This window comes from Oncorhynchus mykiss, chromosome 16, assembly GCF_057628025.1.
Source record: "Oncorhynchus mykiss isolate SJ-2025 chromosome 16, ASM5762802v1, whole genome shotgun sequence".
In the NCBI taxonomy this organism is placed as follows: Eukaryota; Metazoa; Chordata; class Actinopteri; order Salmoniformes; family Salmonidae; genus Oncorhynchus; species Oncorhynchus mykiss.
The window spans coordinates 63447266-63465664 of NC_143037.1; the positions used below are offsets into that span (position 1 = coordinate 63447266).

The 18399-nt window shown below is 43.0% G+C and overlaps 1 protein-coding gene across 8 annotated transcripts in view; it reads right to left on the minus strand.

The window, feature by feature from the left end:
* LOC110492475 (coiled-coil domain-containing protein 71) overlaps positions 1-18399 on the minus strand; it is a 57377-nt gene that overhangs the window by 23872 nt on the left and 15106 nt on the right. For 2 of the 8 annotated variants that reach the window (XM_090203713.1, XM_021566824.3), the window contains one exon: positions 945-3494. The exons of 5 other annotated variants lie outside the window; for them this stretch is intronic. In XM_090203713.1, coding sequence (XP_090059839.1) covers positions 2415-3467 — 1053 coding nt within the window. In that variant the 5' untranslated portion in view covers positions 3468-3494 and the 3' untranslated portion in view covers positions 945-2414. Of the gene's footprint in view, positions 1-944; positions 3495-8255; positions 8344-18399 lie in introns of those variants that run through there. One more of the 8 variants, XM_090203714.1, reaches the window with a different exon arrangement.

Below are 18399 nucleotides of genomic sequence, written 5' to 3' on the forward strand. Positions count from 1 at the left end.
GTCCAGTTAGTTCTTATATACTGCTTAAACAGACAAATTATATTCGCATGAGTTACATTATTCATAAAATCACCATTAACTTTTGGTGCATGCATGTGAGCGACCAATACCTCATGAGGCTTCCCTCCAAGCTTAGACCTTGAAACTGAGATATCCGGCCTCAAAACAATGTTCTGGGCGTACAGAATTGCCAATACTGATGAGGATTCTCCCAGGCACGGTCAGTCACTTGCATGAACCCACTCAAATTGGTTATTAGAGAAGCAAACATTTCCCTTCACACTGCTATTGACCAACTGGGTTCGAACCCACGTCTCCTGTGTGTCACAACACTATGTAGGCTTAAGTCTGTCTAGGATTTAGCTTGAACGAACGTAACTATTCAGGTTTCAGGCAAAAGTACCAGTCATTGGGTGTCCCGAGTAGCGCAGCAGTCTAAAGCACTGCAGTGCTTGAGGCATCACTACAGACCCGGGTTTGATTCCGGGCTGTGTGGCAGCCGACTGCGACCGGGAGACAAGAGGCAACGCACAATTGGGCCAGCGTCGCCCGGGTTAGGGGAGGGTATGGCCGGCTGGGATGTCCTTGTCCCATTTCTCTCTAGCAACTCCTGTGTTGGGCCGGGCACATGCACACTGACACGGTTGCCAGTTGTACGTTGTTTCCTCCGACACATTGGTGCGGCTGGCTTCTGGGTTAAGCAAGCAGTGTGTCAAGAAGCAATACGGCTTGGCAGGGTAGTGTTTCGGAGGACGCAATGGCTCTCGACCTTCGTACAGGTGTTGCAGCGACGGGACAAGACTAACTACCAATTGGATATCACGAAATTGGGGGGGGGGAAAGGGGGTAAAAGTAAAGAAATAAAAAGGTACTAGTCATCAGAAACATGGTTATGAGTATAATGACCCATTATTAAAATGTAAATGCCAGGTAATCCAGAGAAAGAAGTGGTCAAAATGCTTTATTTTACAGTTCAACAGTAATTCCCAACACACAATGACCATAACATGTTAACAGATGTCTTTGTTAAGAGTATCATTGTGGTTCATACAAAAAGTTTTAAAAAAAGTAGTTTTTTAAATAGATATAAATTAAGCTACATTGAACATGAAATGTATCTCTACCTCTTCACAAACCTAAAAGTGCCTCAGACATTTTGTTCAAAGCATGTGTGATTTAGAATATGTAGCTAACAGAGACAACATTCTCAGTTGGGGGAGAAGGAGAAAAAAAAATAAAAGAAAGTGCAATTGAGAAGCACCAAAAATATAAATTTGGCACATGAAAATCAAAGCAAGCAAAATATAACCCAACGCAAAAAAAAGCTTTACTCTGCCTTCGATTGAGAATGGAAAGGTCAAGGACGGATAAATCAAATCAGTTGAACCTAATGGAGAGTTGGATACTTGAATAAAAGAAACCAACTGGCATACTTCCTCCAATTACAGAAAAAAAAAGGTCCAAATATCAAATTTCAAAGCTAGAAAATGCTTTAGGAATAGTTCTAAATGTCAGATAATACACAATATAGGCTAGAGCGTTTCCTCCAGAGGCTTTAAAAACACTGAAAACTCATAAGGCCATGTAAATTCTTCTACAAATGAAATGCAGATAATGGAATAAAATGCCTTAAACTTTGTACAAATGAGAATAAAAGCCATAAAATGTTAACATATAGCTAGGATCTCTTAACTGTCATGTCCAAAAAAGAAAAAACTACCTTTATAACACATCAGGAAAACACACCATGTCAATTGCCCCTTTAATCCAACATACAGTAGAAATGACATGACTAAAAAGTGATGTATATAAAATATCTAATATTCTAGCAAATTAATGCTGCATAGTTATACATGACATGGCTTCATTATCAGATGTTTGTATCATTTATAAAACAGATGAATGAAATTTCACAGTGTCCCAAAAACACACATGTAAAGAAGGATATACTGCAGGTACAACTCATATGGGGACAGCCATTGCGCCTCACACTTCACCATTCCATCACTCAACAGTCAAGGGGCAGTCTATAGTATGTGCAGTGTAAACAAAAAACTTTAAACCATATTTTTGGATGTTTAGGCAATAACCCAGCGTCCCCTTATCTAAACATATTAACAAAGAAATAGGATTTTCCAAATCTCCAAAAAGCCTCCCAAACAATCAATACTCCCAAGCTGAGCACAGCTAAAAGACAAAGCACTGCCTTGATGAGATGCAACAAACTGATGAAATTTACATGGAGGACAAAAGGACTTTAAGGCTGTGTTCACACAGACCAATTACAAATATTTTTTCCCCGCAATTATTGGTCTTTTGGCCAATCTGATCAGATCTTTGCCAATAATTGGGTTTAAAAAAAACAAAAACAATTGGGCTGCCTGTGTAAACGCAGCCAAAGATATTACGGCCGGTCACATTGGGTAGGCAATAAGTGGTTGAATCTCTATGACCGGTGACAGATTAACTTGCAGTATCTTCTGGGCTTTCCTCCTCACCTCCTCATCGGTGATCGAGTCATCAACCTTGATCACCTTGAACCTCAGGTTGTTCTCACTCAGTCTAAGGTCTTCAGACTGCTCTTTGACCAGCCAGACCTCATTTCTGGGCCTCTTCACACAGAGTTTGTCTTCAGCCTCGTCAGTCCTTTTCCTTTTCTGGTCCCTCCAGCAAGGCATTCCGTTGCATTCCTTCAAAACCCGGTCGTTTTGCAGTATGGCAGGCACTCCGATGATATTGACTGGGCAGGGCAAAAAGTTCACTCTCCTCAAAGTGACAGATTTTGCTAAGTTTCCGGTACCTTCCGAAGGCTGTACTTGGGTACCAGTTAGAGATAGTGGTCGATGAGAGTTGGGCACAGTCACCTCTCCTGACCATACACCTGTGTGGAACTGCAGTCTCGCTGTGTGGCCTGTAGAGGGTCCAGTGATGTTGGTCAGTCTTATGTATGACTGCATCTGAACAGGCACAACAGCCAAGGTCGGTGGTTGAGAGAGGACAGTCTGTTTGAGAGACTCCTTTGACAGATTTGTCAAAATAATTGTGGGTTGATTCTTCAGGACAACTTTTGCTGCTGCACTTAACAAAGAATAGTTGATTTCAGTCTTCTTGCCATGGGGTTTTCTACCCTTCTTTTTGCCAGGCTTTTGAACCTTTGAGACAGCAATGTCCAGTGTGCTCTGTGTCTTTATTACAGGCCTCAGTACTGCAGTACAAGACCTGTAACCATAAACATCTTTGCTTTTAAGTACAGTAGGCTTGTGACCTTCATCTTTGAGTCCCTCAATAAAAGTGGCCAGTTCTTTCTCAGTATCGAAAAGGTCTTTTGACATAGGACTGAATGCTTTCAGAGTCTCCAGTAGAGTAGTTTGGCCAGCGGAGTTGAAACGTGACCATGACTGGACAACCTTCTCTGTGGCTTCCTTACAATTCATGGCATATACCATCTGTTCTGTAATCTGTAGCATTGGTGATATTGGCGTCCGAGATCAGCCCTGAGGGCAAAAAGAGAATAAACAGTCATAAAAATGTAGACTTCATACTCAACTTCTGTAAATCATTGACATTCAAAACCCTGGATAAGGGAAATCTCAGGTTAAAGTTTCTGATCAAGTAGGCTAACCCAACATTCAACATACCACCAAAGTGACTACAAACAAAGCTGTATTCATAATCTTGCTGGAGAGGGAGACCTACAAACTCTGAAAAAATGTGTTGTTACATCAGTAAAAAAAAATAACAAAAAATAATAATAAAAAAAAATAAAGATAAAGAGCTTTGCCTATTTTAAAACAGATTCAAAACATCTACCAACCATGGGTGACTAACATTAGCTAAAATTCAGTGAGGCAATTCCCACCATAGACTTGGACAAATGATAAATTGACAATTCCAACTGGAATTAATTTTTACAGATCGAGCATTCTTATTCAAATTAGCTCCAAAAAGCACAAGACATATCAAAATTCCTGTCATATTTAATCTGAGAAAATGTAAAATTTGGAGAATGAGCGTTTGCCCCTCAATTGTTGTCGTTCAGATCTGATGGGCAGAACATCTGCCACAAAAACAGGTGTATGACCTTTGTCACATAAAGTAGGCTAGCTTTTTTACGGCATTTCAAAACGGAATGTAGAAACAGGAATAACTTTGCATTGCTTGCTGCAAGTTTGCGTCTTGTGCGGCAGCTATACCGCTGCAGTACAGACCGCTTCCATTGAAAAGGTCATTCATTAAGTAGGTTAGCAAGCCAATGCTTACTTAGCTCAGACTGGAAGTACCCGTGATCAGCCAGCATGCTAGCTGATCCCAAAGACATCCAGTCTTTGTGTTAACTCTAGTTTACAGTGGCTCAGAACTACCTCTAAAAAGGCTTCTACAAGCTGCACTCCATTGATCTACGTGTGTGCACGTGAGTGGAGTTAGTTTTTTTTGGGGGCAGCAGACTCTTTTCGTTGCATTCCACCCAGAGGTGAAGTCCACCTTGTGTAGTGTATATCCTATATCCACTAGGGGGCTTGGGAGCCAGAGTAGCTAACCAAGCAAGAGGGGCCAAGGCACTCTTTTTGACAAACCACGGCGCTTTCTTCCCCACACTGTCTGGGTGTACCATTTCAGTTTGTCCGTGACGTGTACGCTGAGGAAGCTTTCCACCCTCTCCGCTACGGTCCCGTCGATGTGGATAGGGGGGTGCTCCCTCTGCTGTGTCCTGAAGTCCACGATCATCTCCTTTGTGATGTTGACGTTGAGTGCGAGGTTGTTTTCCTAACACCACACTCCAAGGACCCTCTCCCCCTTCCTGCAGGCCATCCCATTGTAGTTGGTAATCAAGCCTACCACTGTAGTGTCATCTGCAAACTTGATGACTGAGTTGGAGGCTTGCATGGCCATGTAGTCATGGGTGAACAGGGAGTACAGGAGAGGGCTGAGAACACACCCTTGCGGGGCCCCAGTGTTGAGGATTAGCGGGGTGGAGATGTTACCTAGCCTCACCACCTGGGGGCAGCCCGTCAGAAAGTCCAGTACCCAATTGCACAGGGCGGGGTCGAGACCAAAGGTCTAGAGCTTAATGACGAGTTGAGGGCACTATGGTGTTAAATGCTGAGCTGTAATCGATTAACAGCATTCTTACATAGGTATTCCTCTTCTCCAGATGGGTTAGGGCAGTGTGATTACATCTTCTGTGGACCTATTGAGGCGGTAAGCAAATTGGAGTGGGTCTAGGGTGTCACCTGTTCACTGGACATGCTACCTGTCCCAGACCTGCTGTTTTCAACTCTGAGAAAGCAGTAGAGAGACTCTGAATGATCGACTACGAAAAGCCAACTGACATTTACTACCGAGGTGCTGCCCTGTTGCACCCTCGACAACCACTGTGATTATTATTGGACCCTGCTGGTCATCTAAGAACATTTTGGCCATGTTCTGTTATAATCTCCACCTGGCAAAGCCAGAAGGACTGGCCACCCCTGTTACAGGAATTATATTCCTCTATGTTTTAATACCCAATTAAAATGAATCACTCTGTCAATTCATAAGAACCTGTATGACTCTTATTTGTATAAAATGCAGAGACCAGTCTTAAAGTCAATCAGCAGCTTTTATTCTCGGGAGTACTGCCCATTATACATTTTACCACAGGTTATAAACTGAAAATGACGTCCTTAGTTTTAGTACTAGCCCGTCTCATCTCCGCTCCAGTACAATGGCTGTATGGTTCTCACGTCGTCTCTCCCTATTAAGATAATTTATGAATAGTACCAAGGTCTGCCTGTGTAGAGCATGTGTAAGCATTCTATCCAGTCTGGCTATAAGTTCATTAATTTCTACCAAGGAACAGACAGTCATTGTTCTAATTCTTGATTATATTTACACACATTATATTCAGTACTAGGATTATAAAGAAAATTCATACATATACAGTAATATAATAGTATTCTGATTAGTCAGTCCTGATTTAAATGTATACATAATTAGTCATTATTGATAAAAATTCCCTTAACCCCTCAGCCTGGTTCTTCTCTAGGTTTTGGCATTGTAGGCTGGGTTTCTGTACAGCATTTTGTGACATCTGTTGATGTAAGAAGGGCTTTATAAATACATCTGATTGATAGGGTGGAGGTGACCAGCCAGCTAGTCTGCGCATGCTCTGAGGACGCGGCTAGGGATGCCGTCTGGGCCGGCAGCCTTGCGAGGGTTAACACGTTTAAATGTTTTACTCATGTTGGCTGCGGTGAAGGAGAGCCCGCAGGTTATGGTAGCGGGCCGTGTCAGTGCCACTGTATTGTCCTCAAAGCGAGCAAGGAAGTGGTTTAGTTCGTCTGGGAGCAAGATGGTGTCTGCGATGGCGCTGGTTTTCTTTTTGTAATCCGTGATTGAATGTAAACCCTGCCACATACATCTGAGCCGTTGAATTCTGACTGTCTCTATACGGACGCTTAGCTTGTTTGATTGCCACGGAGGGAATAGCTACACTGTATTCGGTCATATTTCCGGTCGCCTTGCCATGATTTAAAAAGCAGTGGTTCGCACTTTCAGTTTAGCGCGAATGCTGCCATCAATCCAGAGTTTCTGGTTGGGGAAGGTTTTAACCTCTTCATCCTACCCCTCCCTTTTCAAACATTGTTAAAAATCGCGCAACATTTCAGCGTCCTGCTACTCATGCCAGGAATATAGTATATGCATATGATTAGTATGTGTGGATAGAAAACACTCTGAAGTTTCTAAAACTGGTTAAATCACGGCTGTGACTATAACAGAGCGTGTGTTTCATCGAAAAGTGCAAGAAAAACTGGTCACTGAAAGCTGAAAAAAGTATCTATGTGCCCCTTTCATGTATTGTTTAAAGGAAACCAAATTTAATATGGAGACGGATGCAATTCCTACAGCTTCCACACGATGTCGCCAAAAACGTCATTTTCATTGACACAAATCCTTTGAGACATTACCAATAGATCCGTCATTCCATCCAGCCTACAACAATCGATTTTGGAAGATTGAAAAATGGACATTGTTTTCTTGAGTAGCTGCTATTGAATACAGATCGCCCAGTGATCAATTTGATCGCTTATTAACGTTTACAAATACCTAAAGTTGGGTTATAAAAGTAGGTTGAAGTGTTTTGTCAAAGAATATAGGCAACTTATATCATTTTTAAACATGACGTTGCGTGTTGGAAGAGAGCTTTTTTCCTGAAGCAGACAGGCTATACAAATTGATATTTTGGGCATTCATGGACGGATTTAAATCGTGAAAAAGACCAATTTGTGATGTTTATGGGACATATAGGAGTGCCAACAAAGAATATCAACGGTAATGAATGTTTTATATTTTATTTCTGCGTTTTTGTGTAGCGCCGGCTACGCTAATTCTTTTGTTTACGTCGCCTTCAGGCATTTTGGGGTGTTGCATGCTATCAGATAATAGCTTCATGCTTTTACCGAAAAGCATTTTAAAAATCTGACTTGTTGGCTAGATTCACAACGAGTGTAGCTTTAATTCAATACCCTGCATGTGTATTTTAATGAACGTTTGAGTTTTAACGAGTACATTTAGCATTTAGCGTAGCGCATTTGCATTTCCAGGTGCCTACTTGAGACGTCTGCGTCTCAAGTAGGATCAAGAAGTTAATCGTCACCGTGGGTACAACATCAAATGCACTTGCTTATAAACTCAAGACATCAATGTTATTGTCGGAGGCTATCCGGAACATATCCACGTGATCGAAGCAATCTTGAAGGGTGGAATCAGATTGCTCAGGTCTGTTCAACGCGGGTCCGACTACGGACGTTTCCTGTTTTAGTTTCTGTCTATAAGCTGGGAGCAACAAAAAATGGAGTCTAAGATTTGACGAAAGGAGGACGAGCTTTTATATGCGTTGTGGAAGTTAGAGTAGCAATGATCCAGAATGCTGCCAGCCCGGGTCGCACATGCTGACATCATTTAGGAAGTCTTGTTATCAGATTAGCTTTGTTAAAATCCCCAGCTACAATAAATGCAGCCCCAGGATGTGGTTTCCAGTTTACATAAAGTCCATTGAAGTTCTTCCAGGGACATCGAAGCGTCTGCTTGGGGGGGGGGGGGGGGGGATACACACGGCTGTGGTTATAGTCGAAGAATTCTCTTAGTAGATAATGCGGTCGGCATTTGATTGTAAGGAATTCTAGGTCAGGTGAAAAAAAAAGGACTTGAGTTGCTGTATGTTATGATCACAAAGACTAGTTAATCATAAGGCATACACCCCCCGCCCTTCTTACCAGTGAGATGTTTGTTTGTTGGTGCGATGTGTGAAGAAACCAGGTGGCTGTACCGACTCTGATAACGTATCCCGAGCGAGCCATGTTTCTGTGAAACAGAGAACGTTACAATTTCTACAACTATTGATCGGATTTCGTCTACCTTGTTGTCAAGAGACTGGACGTTGGCTAGTAGTATACTCAGGAGTGGTGGGCGATGTGCCCATCTATGGAGCCTGACCAGAAGACCGCTCCGTCTGCCCTTTGAGGCGTTGTTTTTGGGTCGCCTGCTGGGATCCGATCCATTGTCCTGGGTGGTGGACCAAACAGAGGATCCGCTTCGGGAAAGTCGTACCCCTGGTCGTAATGTTGGTAAGTTAACGTTGCTCTTATATCCAATAGTTCCTCCTGGCTGTATGTATTGAGACTTAAGATTTCCTGGGGTAACAGTGTAAGAAATACATTTAAAAAACGACTGCATAGTTATCTAAGAGCGCGAAGCGAGGCGACCATCTTTGCCGGTGCCATGGTGAAAGGTGTTCACAACTTTCGGATGTCTGTTGCACGATTTTACGACTTCCTTCACTGGCTTGCCCCTCTGTGTTGTCTGTTCACAATAGTATGCTTTATCTTGGCCAGCTCGCAGTTGCAAATGAGAACTTGTTCTCAACTAGCCTACCTGGTTAAATAAAGGTGGGGAAAATAAAAAAAATAAAAAAACATCTTGCAGAAGAAAACTCACAGCTTACCCCTAAGGGCTGCAGAAAGTCTGTCTGTGACCTTTCGGTTTTTGGCGAGCGGCAGCACACCAAGTATTGCTGCGAGTTGTAACTCATAAGCTAGGAATGTTTCTGCCATCGTCACAGAAGTGTGCCAGGCTATCTGGCATGTCCCGAAGGAGGATTGTGTTACTTATCCCTCCATGGCACACTGGGCAGATTGAGGATTGTTGGACAGAAAACATGTTCGGTTCTGACATCCGGCAAACCTGGGCAGCGATTACTACAACGGCTTTTTGCCAATGGTCCTCATGGCAGTCTGCGATGCAAGGTACAAACCATATCCAGGTAGGATACGCTAAATACATGTCACTATACACACAAAAATTATACCAATAGTTGTTGATATGCTTCACATAAAAGTGATCTGGCATCCCAATAAGAGGATGGGGGCCTATGTCTAAAGCATAGGCTACACAGTTGTTACAGTACACATATGATAGTATTGAACAGGAAGGCTATGGAAACACTTATTTTATTCAAGGTTTCATCTAGCCTTGATGCCGAGAAGATCTACAACTACCGCCACTCAAAATCCAAAATAATTTCAGAGAACTGCTTTGGGATCCTTGCTGCAAGATGGAGGATCCTGGGACAAGCCCTTGAGGTTCCCCCGGAGAAAGCGGAGACCATTGTGAAGGCCTGCGTGGCCCTCCACAACTAACGTCGACCACAGACTGACAACACAGATTCATCAACAGGGTAGATCCAGTCCACACCCACTGTGGACCTGCTTCCAGGAGAGTGATACAAGGGGACACCAGCTTCCCAGACCTAAGAAACATGTCAGCATAGAGGGAAAACAATTGTGCGCAACAACCTCAAGGACTACATCCTCACACCAGCAGGTCAAGAACTACCCATCCCGGATACGGGTTTCAATTCGACAACATACGGTGTTCGCCACAAACATTCCTGAAAATACAAGTGTCTCACATGCTTCAAAAGCCTAGAATCTTGCTAATCCAACTGCGTTGTTGTATTTAAAAAAGTATTAATTGCGAAAGAATACACTGCGATTATCTGAGCACAGACACCCATTTCAAACTACTTATTTCAACCAGCACTTGCGTAACAAAATCAAACTGCATTGAAATAAATAGTTTACTTTGAAGATCTTGCTCTGGTTGCAATCCCAAGGATCATTGTTACACAATGAATGGTCTTCTGTTTGGTTAAATCCATTTTTTATAGCCTAACAAAACATTTTGTGAACGCTTATCTCGTTGAATTTCGTGTCAGTCAATTTGACGTAACATCCTAAGTAAATAGACAGACTTTCCCTGACTTTATCCAGTCATGTTTGGTTTCCTTGCAATCAACTGTTTGTAACACAACCAAACCTGATGGGTCATTTTGTGGGACATATTGACCCGGAAAAAACGATTGGAAGACAATTGACGAGCCCATTGTGCACCAATTATATGACCACTGTCTCGTTGATTGACTGTATTTTAACCCAATGACCACTGATCGTCTTGAAATCTAGCTGGGTAGATAGCCAATGAGCAGAGGTAAACGGCAATATCCCATGGTTCTTTGTTGTAAGACAAACCTTTCCATTGAGGACCGTTCTTTTGCCATTGCCAATTCAACCGTGAAGGAGCAAAGCTTATTACGTACAGCAGTATTTCGGTGACTTGCATCTTCAGCTGTTTATTTATCCAACATCATGGCGAATAAGTCAAGGAAAGCTAATTCTAAGACTAGATATACGAATGTAGAAACAATTTGAGGAAATTGATCGTGGAAGTGAGACGGATCTGCTTTTTGAAGACTCCATTAGCTCCCATAGCTTAGATTTTGAAACTGAGGCATATTTTTTGAACGGAGAGGACATTGTTTTGGACTGGTAAGTTGCTCTCATGCTGATGCCGTTGTTTGAAATTAATATAAAATATTACTTGTGATTGTTTTTACATTTTATTTGCAATATATAAAGATGGAATGAAATGGGTAAGGGACACATTAGCTAGTCATTGTGAGTGAGGGTCTGTTTGTTTGTATGAGAACGACCATAGCCTATGTCTGTGTGTGTGTCTGTGTGTCTGTGTGTCTGTGTGTCTGTGTGTCTGTGTGTGTATATATATATATATATATATATATATATATATATATATATATATATATATATATATATATATATACACACACACACATATATATATATATCAGTGCCTTGCGAAAGTATTCGGCCCCCTTGAACTTTGCGACCTTTTGCCACATTTCAGGCTTCAAACATAAAGATATAAAACTGTATTTTTTTTGTGAAGAATCAACAACAAGTGGGACACAATCATGAAGTGGAACGACATTTATTGGATATTTCAAACTTTTTTAACAAATCAAAAACTGAAAAATTGGGCGTGCAAAATTATTCAGCCCCTTTACTTTCAGTGCAGCAAACTCTCTCCAGAAGTTCAGTGAGGATCTCTGAATGATCCAATGTTGACCTAAATGACTAATGATGATAAATACAATCCACCTGTGTGTAATCAAGTCTCCGTATAAATGCACCTGCACTGTGATAGTCTCAGAGGTCCGTTAAAAGCGCAGAGAGCATCATGAAGAACAAGGAACACACCAGGCAGGTCCGAGATACTGTTGTGAAGAAGTTTAAAGCCGGATTTGGATACAAAAAGATTTCCCAAGCTTTAAACATCCCAAGGAGCACTGTGCAAGCGATAATATTGAAATGGAAGGAGTATCAGACCACTGCAAATCTACCAAGACCTGGCCGTCCCTCTAAACTTTCAGCTCATACAAGGAGAAGACTGATCAGAGATGCAGCCAAGAGGCCCATGATCACTCTGGATGAACTGCAGAGATCTACAGCTGAGGTGGGAGACTCTGTCCATAGGGCAACAATCAGTCGTATATTGCACAAATCTGGCCTTTATGGAAGAGTGGCAAGAAGAAAGCCATTTCTTAAAGATATCCATAAAAAGTGTTGTTTAAAGTTTGCCACAAGCCACCTGGGAGACACACCAAACATGTGGAAGAAGGTGCTCTGGTCAGATGAAACCAAAATTGAACTTTTTGACAACAATGCAAAATGTTATGTTTGGCGTAAAAGAAACACAGCTGAACACACCATCCCCACTGTCAAACATGGTGGTGGCAGCATCATGGTTTGGGCCTGCTTTTCTTCAGCAGGGACAGGGAAGATGGTTAAAATTGATGGGAAGATGGATGGAGCCAAATACAGGACCATTCTGGAAGAAAACCTGATGGAGTCTGCAAAAGACCTGAGACTGGGACGGAGATTTGTCTTCCAACAAGACAATGATCCAAAACATAAAGCAAAATCTACAATGGAATGGTTCAAAAATGAACATATCCAGGTGTTAGAATGGCCAAGTCAAAGTCCAGACCTGAATCCAATCGAGAATCTGTGGAAAGAACTGAAAACTGCTGTTCACAAATGCTCTCCATCCAACCTCACTGAGCTCGAGCTGTTTTGCAAGGAGGAATGGGAAAAAATGTCAGTCTCTCGATGTGCAAAACTGATAGACATACCCCAAGCGACTTACAGCTGTAATCGCATCAAAAGGTGGCGCTACAAAGTATTAACTTAAGGGGGCTGAATAATTTTGCACGCCCAATTTTTCAGTTTTTGATTTGTTAAAAAAGTTTGAAATATCCAATAAATGTCGTTCCACTTCATGATTGTGTCCCACTTGTTGTTGATTCTTCACAAAAAAAATGTTTTATATCTTTATGTTTGAAGCCTGAAATGTGGCAAAAGGTCGCAAAGTTCAAGGGGGCCGAATACTTTCGCAAGGCACTATATATATATATATATATATATTTTTTTAGACCTGTTGATACAGGGCTCATATGTGAAACTATTCTAACTGAACATTCTTTCACAGTGGCACTGACTCCGATTAGAAAGCCCTTCCTTTCACAGAAAGCCTTCAGAGAGCAGCTCATCAAGGAGCTTCCTGGCTGGCTACAGCACCACTGCTGGCTACAGCACCACTGCACCAAGCCCTGTCCCTTCTGCTCCTGCCACAAGTGTTAATCTGCCCAAATATATTTGTGCAGGCATGGATGTGCCTAAGGGCCAAAATGGCACAGCATGGAGGCGTTGCTGTGTTGTTTGCAAGATGAAGTCTCCCATCACATGCACAGTGACCCGCTGCTTTACATCAGAGAGACTGCTATAGCATCTGGCCAGAGTTTTGGCAAAGTTGGTGGGGTTATATGGCAAAGTGGGTGGGGGCTAGGGTCAGTGTGTTATATCTGGAGTACTTTCCCTGGCTTATGTGAATTTAAGTCTGCTCTCTTTCTTTCTCTTGGCAGGACCTGAGCCAATGCTTCAGGACTACCTGCCATGATGACTCCTTGCTTTCCCCAGTCCACCCGGCCTTGCTGCTGTTCCAGTTTCAACTGTTCTGCCTGCGGCTATGGAACCCTAAACTGTTCATATTTACTCTTGAGGTGCTGTCCTGTTGCACACTCTACAACCACTGATCTCCACCCGGCCCAGCCAGAAGAGGATTGGCCACCCCTCATAGCCTGGTTCCTCTCAGGTTTCTTCCTAGGTTTTTGCCTTTCTAGGGAGTTTTTCCTAGCCACCGTGCTTCTGCACCTGCATTGCTTGCTGTTTTAGACTGGGACTAATGTAAATAGATTTGATAGAGGACTGAGGGTCTTCCAAATATTGAAAGCGTGTAAATAGTTACCCACGTTTGTGTGTGTGTGTGTGTGTAATATATATATATATATATATAAAACATTTTTTTTTTTCTCCATATTTATTTGTTAGAATACCATTTTGGTATTTTGTATGTAGTTATTTGTTTCAAAATGTATACCTTCACCAATTTGGCCACTTGGTTACATTTGGGCTACTTGTGTGGGACACCTGGGTAACTTCATGATAACTGTCATGTAGCACACTCATTTTGGAAGTTATCATTCTGAAACTTTGCACAAGTACTGTTGCCCTCTTATATTTTTCACTGAAATTGTCCCCATCATCCTATCTGAATGTTTTTTTTTATTTTTATCTTTCATTTTTTTTTTTTTTTTATAAAAAAAAAAAAAAATGTTTACCCCTTTTTCTCCCCAATTGTTGTAGTAGCTACTATCTTGTCTCATCGCTACAACTCCCGTACGGGCTCGGGAGAGATGAAGGTTGAAAGTCATGCGTCCTCCGATACACAATCCAACCAAGCCGCACTGCTTCTTAACACAGCACGCATCCAACCCGGAAGCCAGCCGCACCAATGCGCCGGAGGAAACACCGTGCATCTGGCCACCTTGGTTAGCGCACACTGCGCCCAGCCCACCACAGGAGTCGCTGGTGCGCGATGAGACAAGCCCTCCCTAACCCGGGCGACGCTAGGGCCAATTGTGCGACAGAGCCTGGGCGCGAACCCAGGGACTCTGATGGCACAGCCGGCGCTGCAGTACAGCGCCCTTAACCAATGCGCCACCCGGGAGGCCCATCTTGTTCATTTTAAAGATGATAAAACAATGAAAATAAACTTTTTTTATTTTTGTATCTAAACCAGATCTAGTGTTATATTCTCCTACATTCAATTCACATTTACACAAACTTCAGAGTGTTTTCTTTCAAATGGTACCAAGAATAAGCATATCCTTGGTTCTGTGCCTGAGCTACGGGCTGTTAGATTTGGGTATGTCTTCAGGCGGAAATGGCACAAAGTAGGGGGGTAGCTCTAAGAGTCGCAGAGATACGCTTCCCCTGGCTCAGGCCATCCCCCCACAAAACACACAACCATAAGTTGATTGATTAATTGGAGGCAGCTTGTGTCAATTAAAAAACATTTCCTAGGATTTTCTACCTGAAACGCCTGTGGATAATGCTGTAAATAAAAAAAAAAGCAAAGTGCCTCAAAAGCACGGCACCAATTAGAGATCGACACGGTTATTTGAATATGTGAACAGACGTTAGTATTCGATGACTTGAGTTAGAGATATTTTTGGGGGGCCTATTTTAACAATGAAAAAGCAGTCTAGATTACATTTTCCTTTTGAGCTATATATATCGCGCCAAAAGTTGACGCCTACTCAGTCAAGGTTCTTTTTTTTTTTTTATTCTACATTGTAGAAGACATAACATATGGAATCATGTAGTAACTAAACAAAGTTTGACGAATCTAAAATACATTTTTATTTGTTAAAGTAGCCACCCTTTGCACGCTCCTCAAAATGTATTTGTCACATGCGCCAAATACGACACCTTAGTGAACTGCTTACTTACAAGCCCTTACCAACAACGCAGTTAAGAAAAAGTAAAAAATAATGAAAAGAGCAGCAGTAAAATAACAGTAGTGAGGCTATATAGAAGGGTTAATGTGCAGGGGCACAGGTTAGTCAACGTAATATGTACATGTAGGTAGAGCTAAAATGACTGTGCATACATAGTGAGTAGTAGCAGCATAAGGGGGGGGGGGGGGGGGGGGGGGGGTGGCAATGCAAATAGTCTGGGTAGCCATTTGATTAGATGTTCAGGAGTCTTATGTCTTGGGGGTAGAAGCTGTTGAGAAACCTCTTGGACTTAGACCTGGCACTCCGGTACCACTTGCCCTGCATTAGAGAGAAGTTTATGACTAGGTGGCTGGTGTCTGCCTTCCTCTGACACCACCTGGTATAGAGGTCCTGGATGGCAGGAAGCTTGGCCCCAGTGATGTACTGGGCCGTGCACACTACCTCTCTGTAGTAGCTTGCGGTCGGAGGCCGAGCAGTTGCCATACCAGGCAGTGCTACAACCAGTCAGGATGCTCTCGATAGCGCAGCTGTAGAACCTTTTGAGGATCTCAAGACCCATGTCAAATCTTTTCAGTCTCCTAAGGGGGAATAGGCGGTGTCATGTGCTCTTCACGACTGTCTTGGTGTGTTTGGACCATGATATTTTGTTGGTGATGTGGACGCCAAAGAACTTGAAGCTCTCAACATGCTCCACTACAGGCCCGTCGATGAGAATCAGACCGTGCTCGGCCCTCATTTTCCTGTATTCCACGATCATCTCCTCGGTCTTGATCACATCGCGGAAGAGGTGGTCCTGGCACCACACTATCAGGTGGCTGACCTCTTCCCTATAGTTCATCGTTGTTAGTCATCAGGCCTACCACCGTTGTGTTGTCTGCAAACAAATGGTGTTAAGAGTCGTGCTTGCCAACACAGTCATGAGTGAACAGGGAGTACAGGAGGGGACTAAGCACGCACCCAAGGGCCTCCCCCGTGTTGAGGATCAGCATGGCAGATGTGTTGTTGCCTACCCTTACTACCTGGGGACGGCCTGTCAGGAAGTCCAAGATTCAGTTGCAGAGGGAGGTGTTCAGTCCCAGGGTCCTTAGTAATGAGCTATGAGGGAACTATGGTGTTGAAAGCTGAGCTGTAGTCAATGAATAGCTTTCTCACATAGGTGTTCCTTTTGACCAGGTGGGAAAGGGCTGTGTGGAGTGCAATAGTGATTGCATCATCTGTGGACCTGTTGGGTTGGTATACAAATTGGAGAGGGTCTAGGGTTGCTGGGATGATGGTGTTGATGTGAGCCATGAAAAGCCTTTCAAAGCACTTCATGGCTACAGACGCAAGTGCTACGGGTCTGTAGTCATTTAGAGGCAGGTTGCCTTAGTGTTCTTGGGCACAGGGACTATGGTGGTCTGCTTGAACCATGTAGGTATTACAGAATCATCCAGGAACAGGTTGAAAATGTCAGTGAAGACACTTGCCAGTTGGTCAGCGCATGCTCGGATTACACGTCCTGGTCATCCATCTGGCCCTGCAGCCTTGCGAATGTTGACCTGTTTAAAAGGACTTACTCACATTGGTTACAGCGAGGGTGATCACAGTCCGGGACAGCTGGTGCTCTCATGCAATCAGTGTTGCTTGCATTGAAGCATGTATAGAAGTCATTTAGCTCCTCTGGTAAGCTTGTATCACTGGGAATCTCGCAGCTGGGCTTCACTTTGTAGTACATACTCTGCATGCCCTGCCACATCTAACAAGCATCAGAGCCAGTGTAGTATGATTCAATCTTAGTCCTGTACTTAGGCTTTGCCTGTTTGATGGTTTGTCTGAGGGCAAAGCGGGATAGCGTCCCGTTCCTTGAAAACTCTACCTTTTAGCTCAGTGTGGATGTTGCCTGTAATCCATGTCTTCTGGTTGGGGCATATACCTAAGGTCACTGTGGGGACAACGTTATTGATGAAGCCGGTGACTGATGTGATCTACTCCTCAATGCCATCGGATAAACCCCGGGAACATATTCCAGTTTTTGCTGGAACAGCAAAAAACAGTCCTGTGGCTTAGCATCTGTCATCTGACCACTTCCATATTGAGCAAATCACTGGTACTTCCTGCTTTACTTTGGATTGTAAGGATTGTATAATTATGGTCAGATTTGTCAAATGGAGGGCGAGACCTCTTTACCCATCTCTGTGTGTGTGGCATGAAGGTGGTCTGGCGTTTTAAATTTCCCTGCATTAAAGTCCCCGGCCACTAGGAGCACTGCCTCTGGATGAGCATTTTCTCGTTTGCTTTATACAGCTCATTGAGTGCGGTCTTCGCACCACCATCGGTTTGTCGTGGTAAATGGATAGCCATGAAAAATAGATGAACTCTTTTGGGATAGTGGGCAGCATTTTCACTTTTGGATGAATAGCGTGCCCAGAGTCAACTGCCTCCTACTCTGTCCCAGATGCTAATATATGCATATTATTGGTAGTATTTGATAGAAAACACTGAAGTTTCTAAAACTGTTTGAATGATGTCTGCCAGTATAACAGAACTCATATGGCAGGCGAAAACCTGAGAAAAATCCAACCAGGAAGTGGGACGTCTGAGGTTTGTAGTTTTTCAAAGCTTGGCCTACCGAATACAGTTAGATATGGATAATGTTGCACTTCCTACGGCTTCCACTAGATGTCAACTATCTTTAGAACCGAGTTTGAGGATTCTACTATAAAGGAGGGGCTCATGAGACCTCTGAGTCAGTGGTCTGGCAGAGAGCCTTGGTCTCATGACGCGCGCTCCCGACCGATGTACTTCTCTTCAGACAAAGGAATTCTCCGGTTGGAACATTGATGTTTTATGTTAAAAACATCCTAAGGATTGATTCCATACATCGTTTGACATGTTTCTAAAGGACTGTAACGGAGAGAGCTAGAAATATTTTTCATATCATTGAGAATGACAGTTCCTCAATGTGATGTAAAAAAACATACTTAAATGTGCTCGCCGTTTGAGGTGAAGAAAACATTACTTTGAGAAGCTTCGAAGGTCATTAGTGGAGGTGTTTTAAACCAAATCAGAAATACTATTTCAGATCCAAATGGGAACATTTATATGCCTACATTTGAACACATGCCAGGAAGCCTACAGGCCTACCTCAAAATGTAAATCAG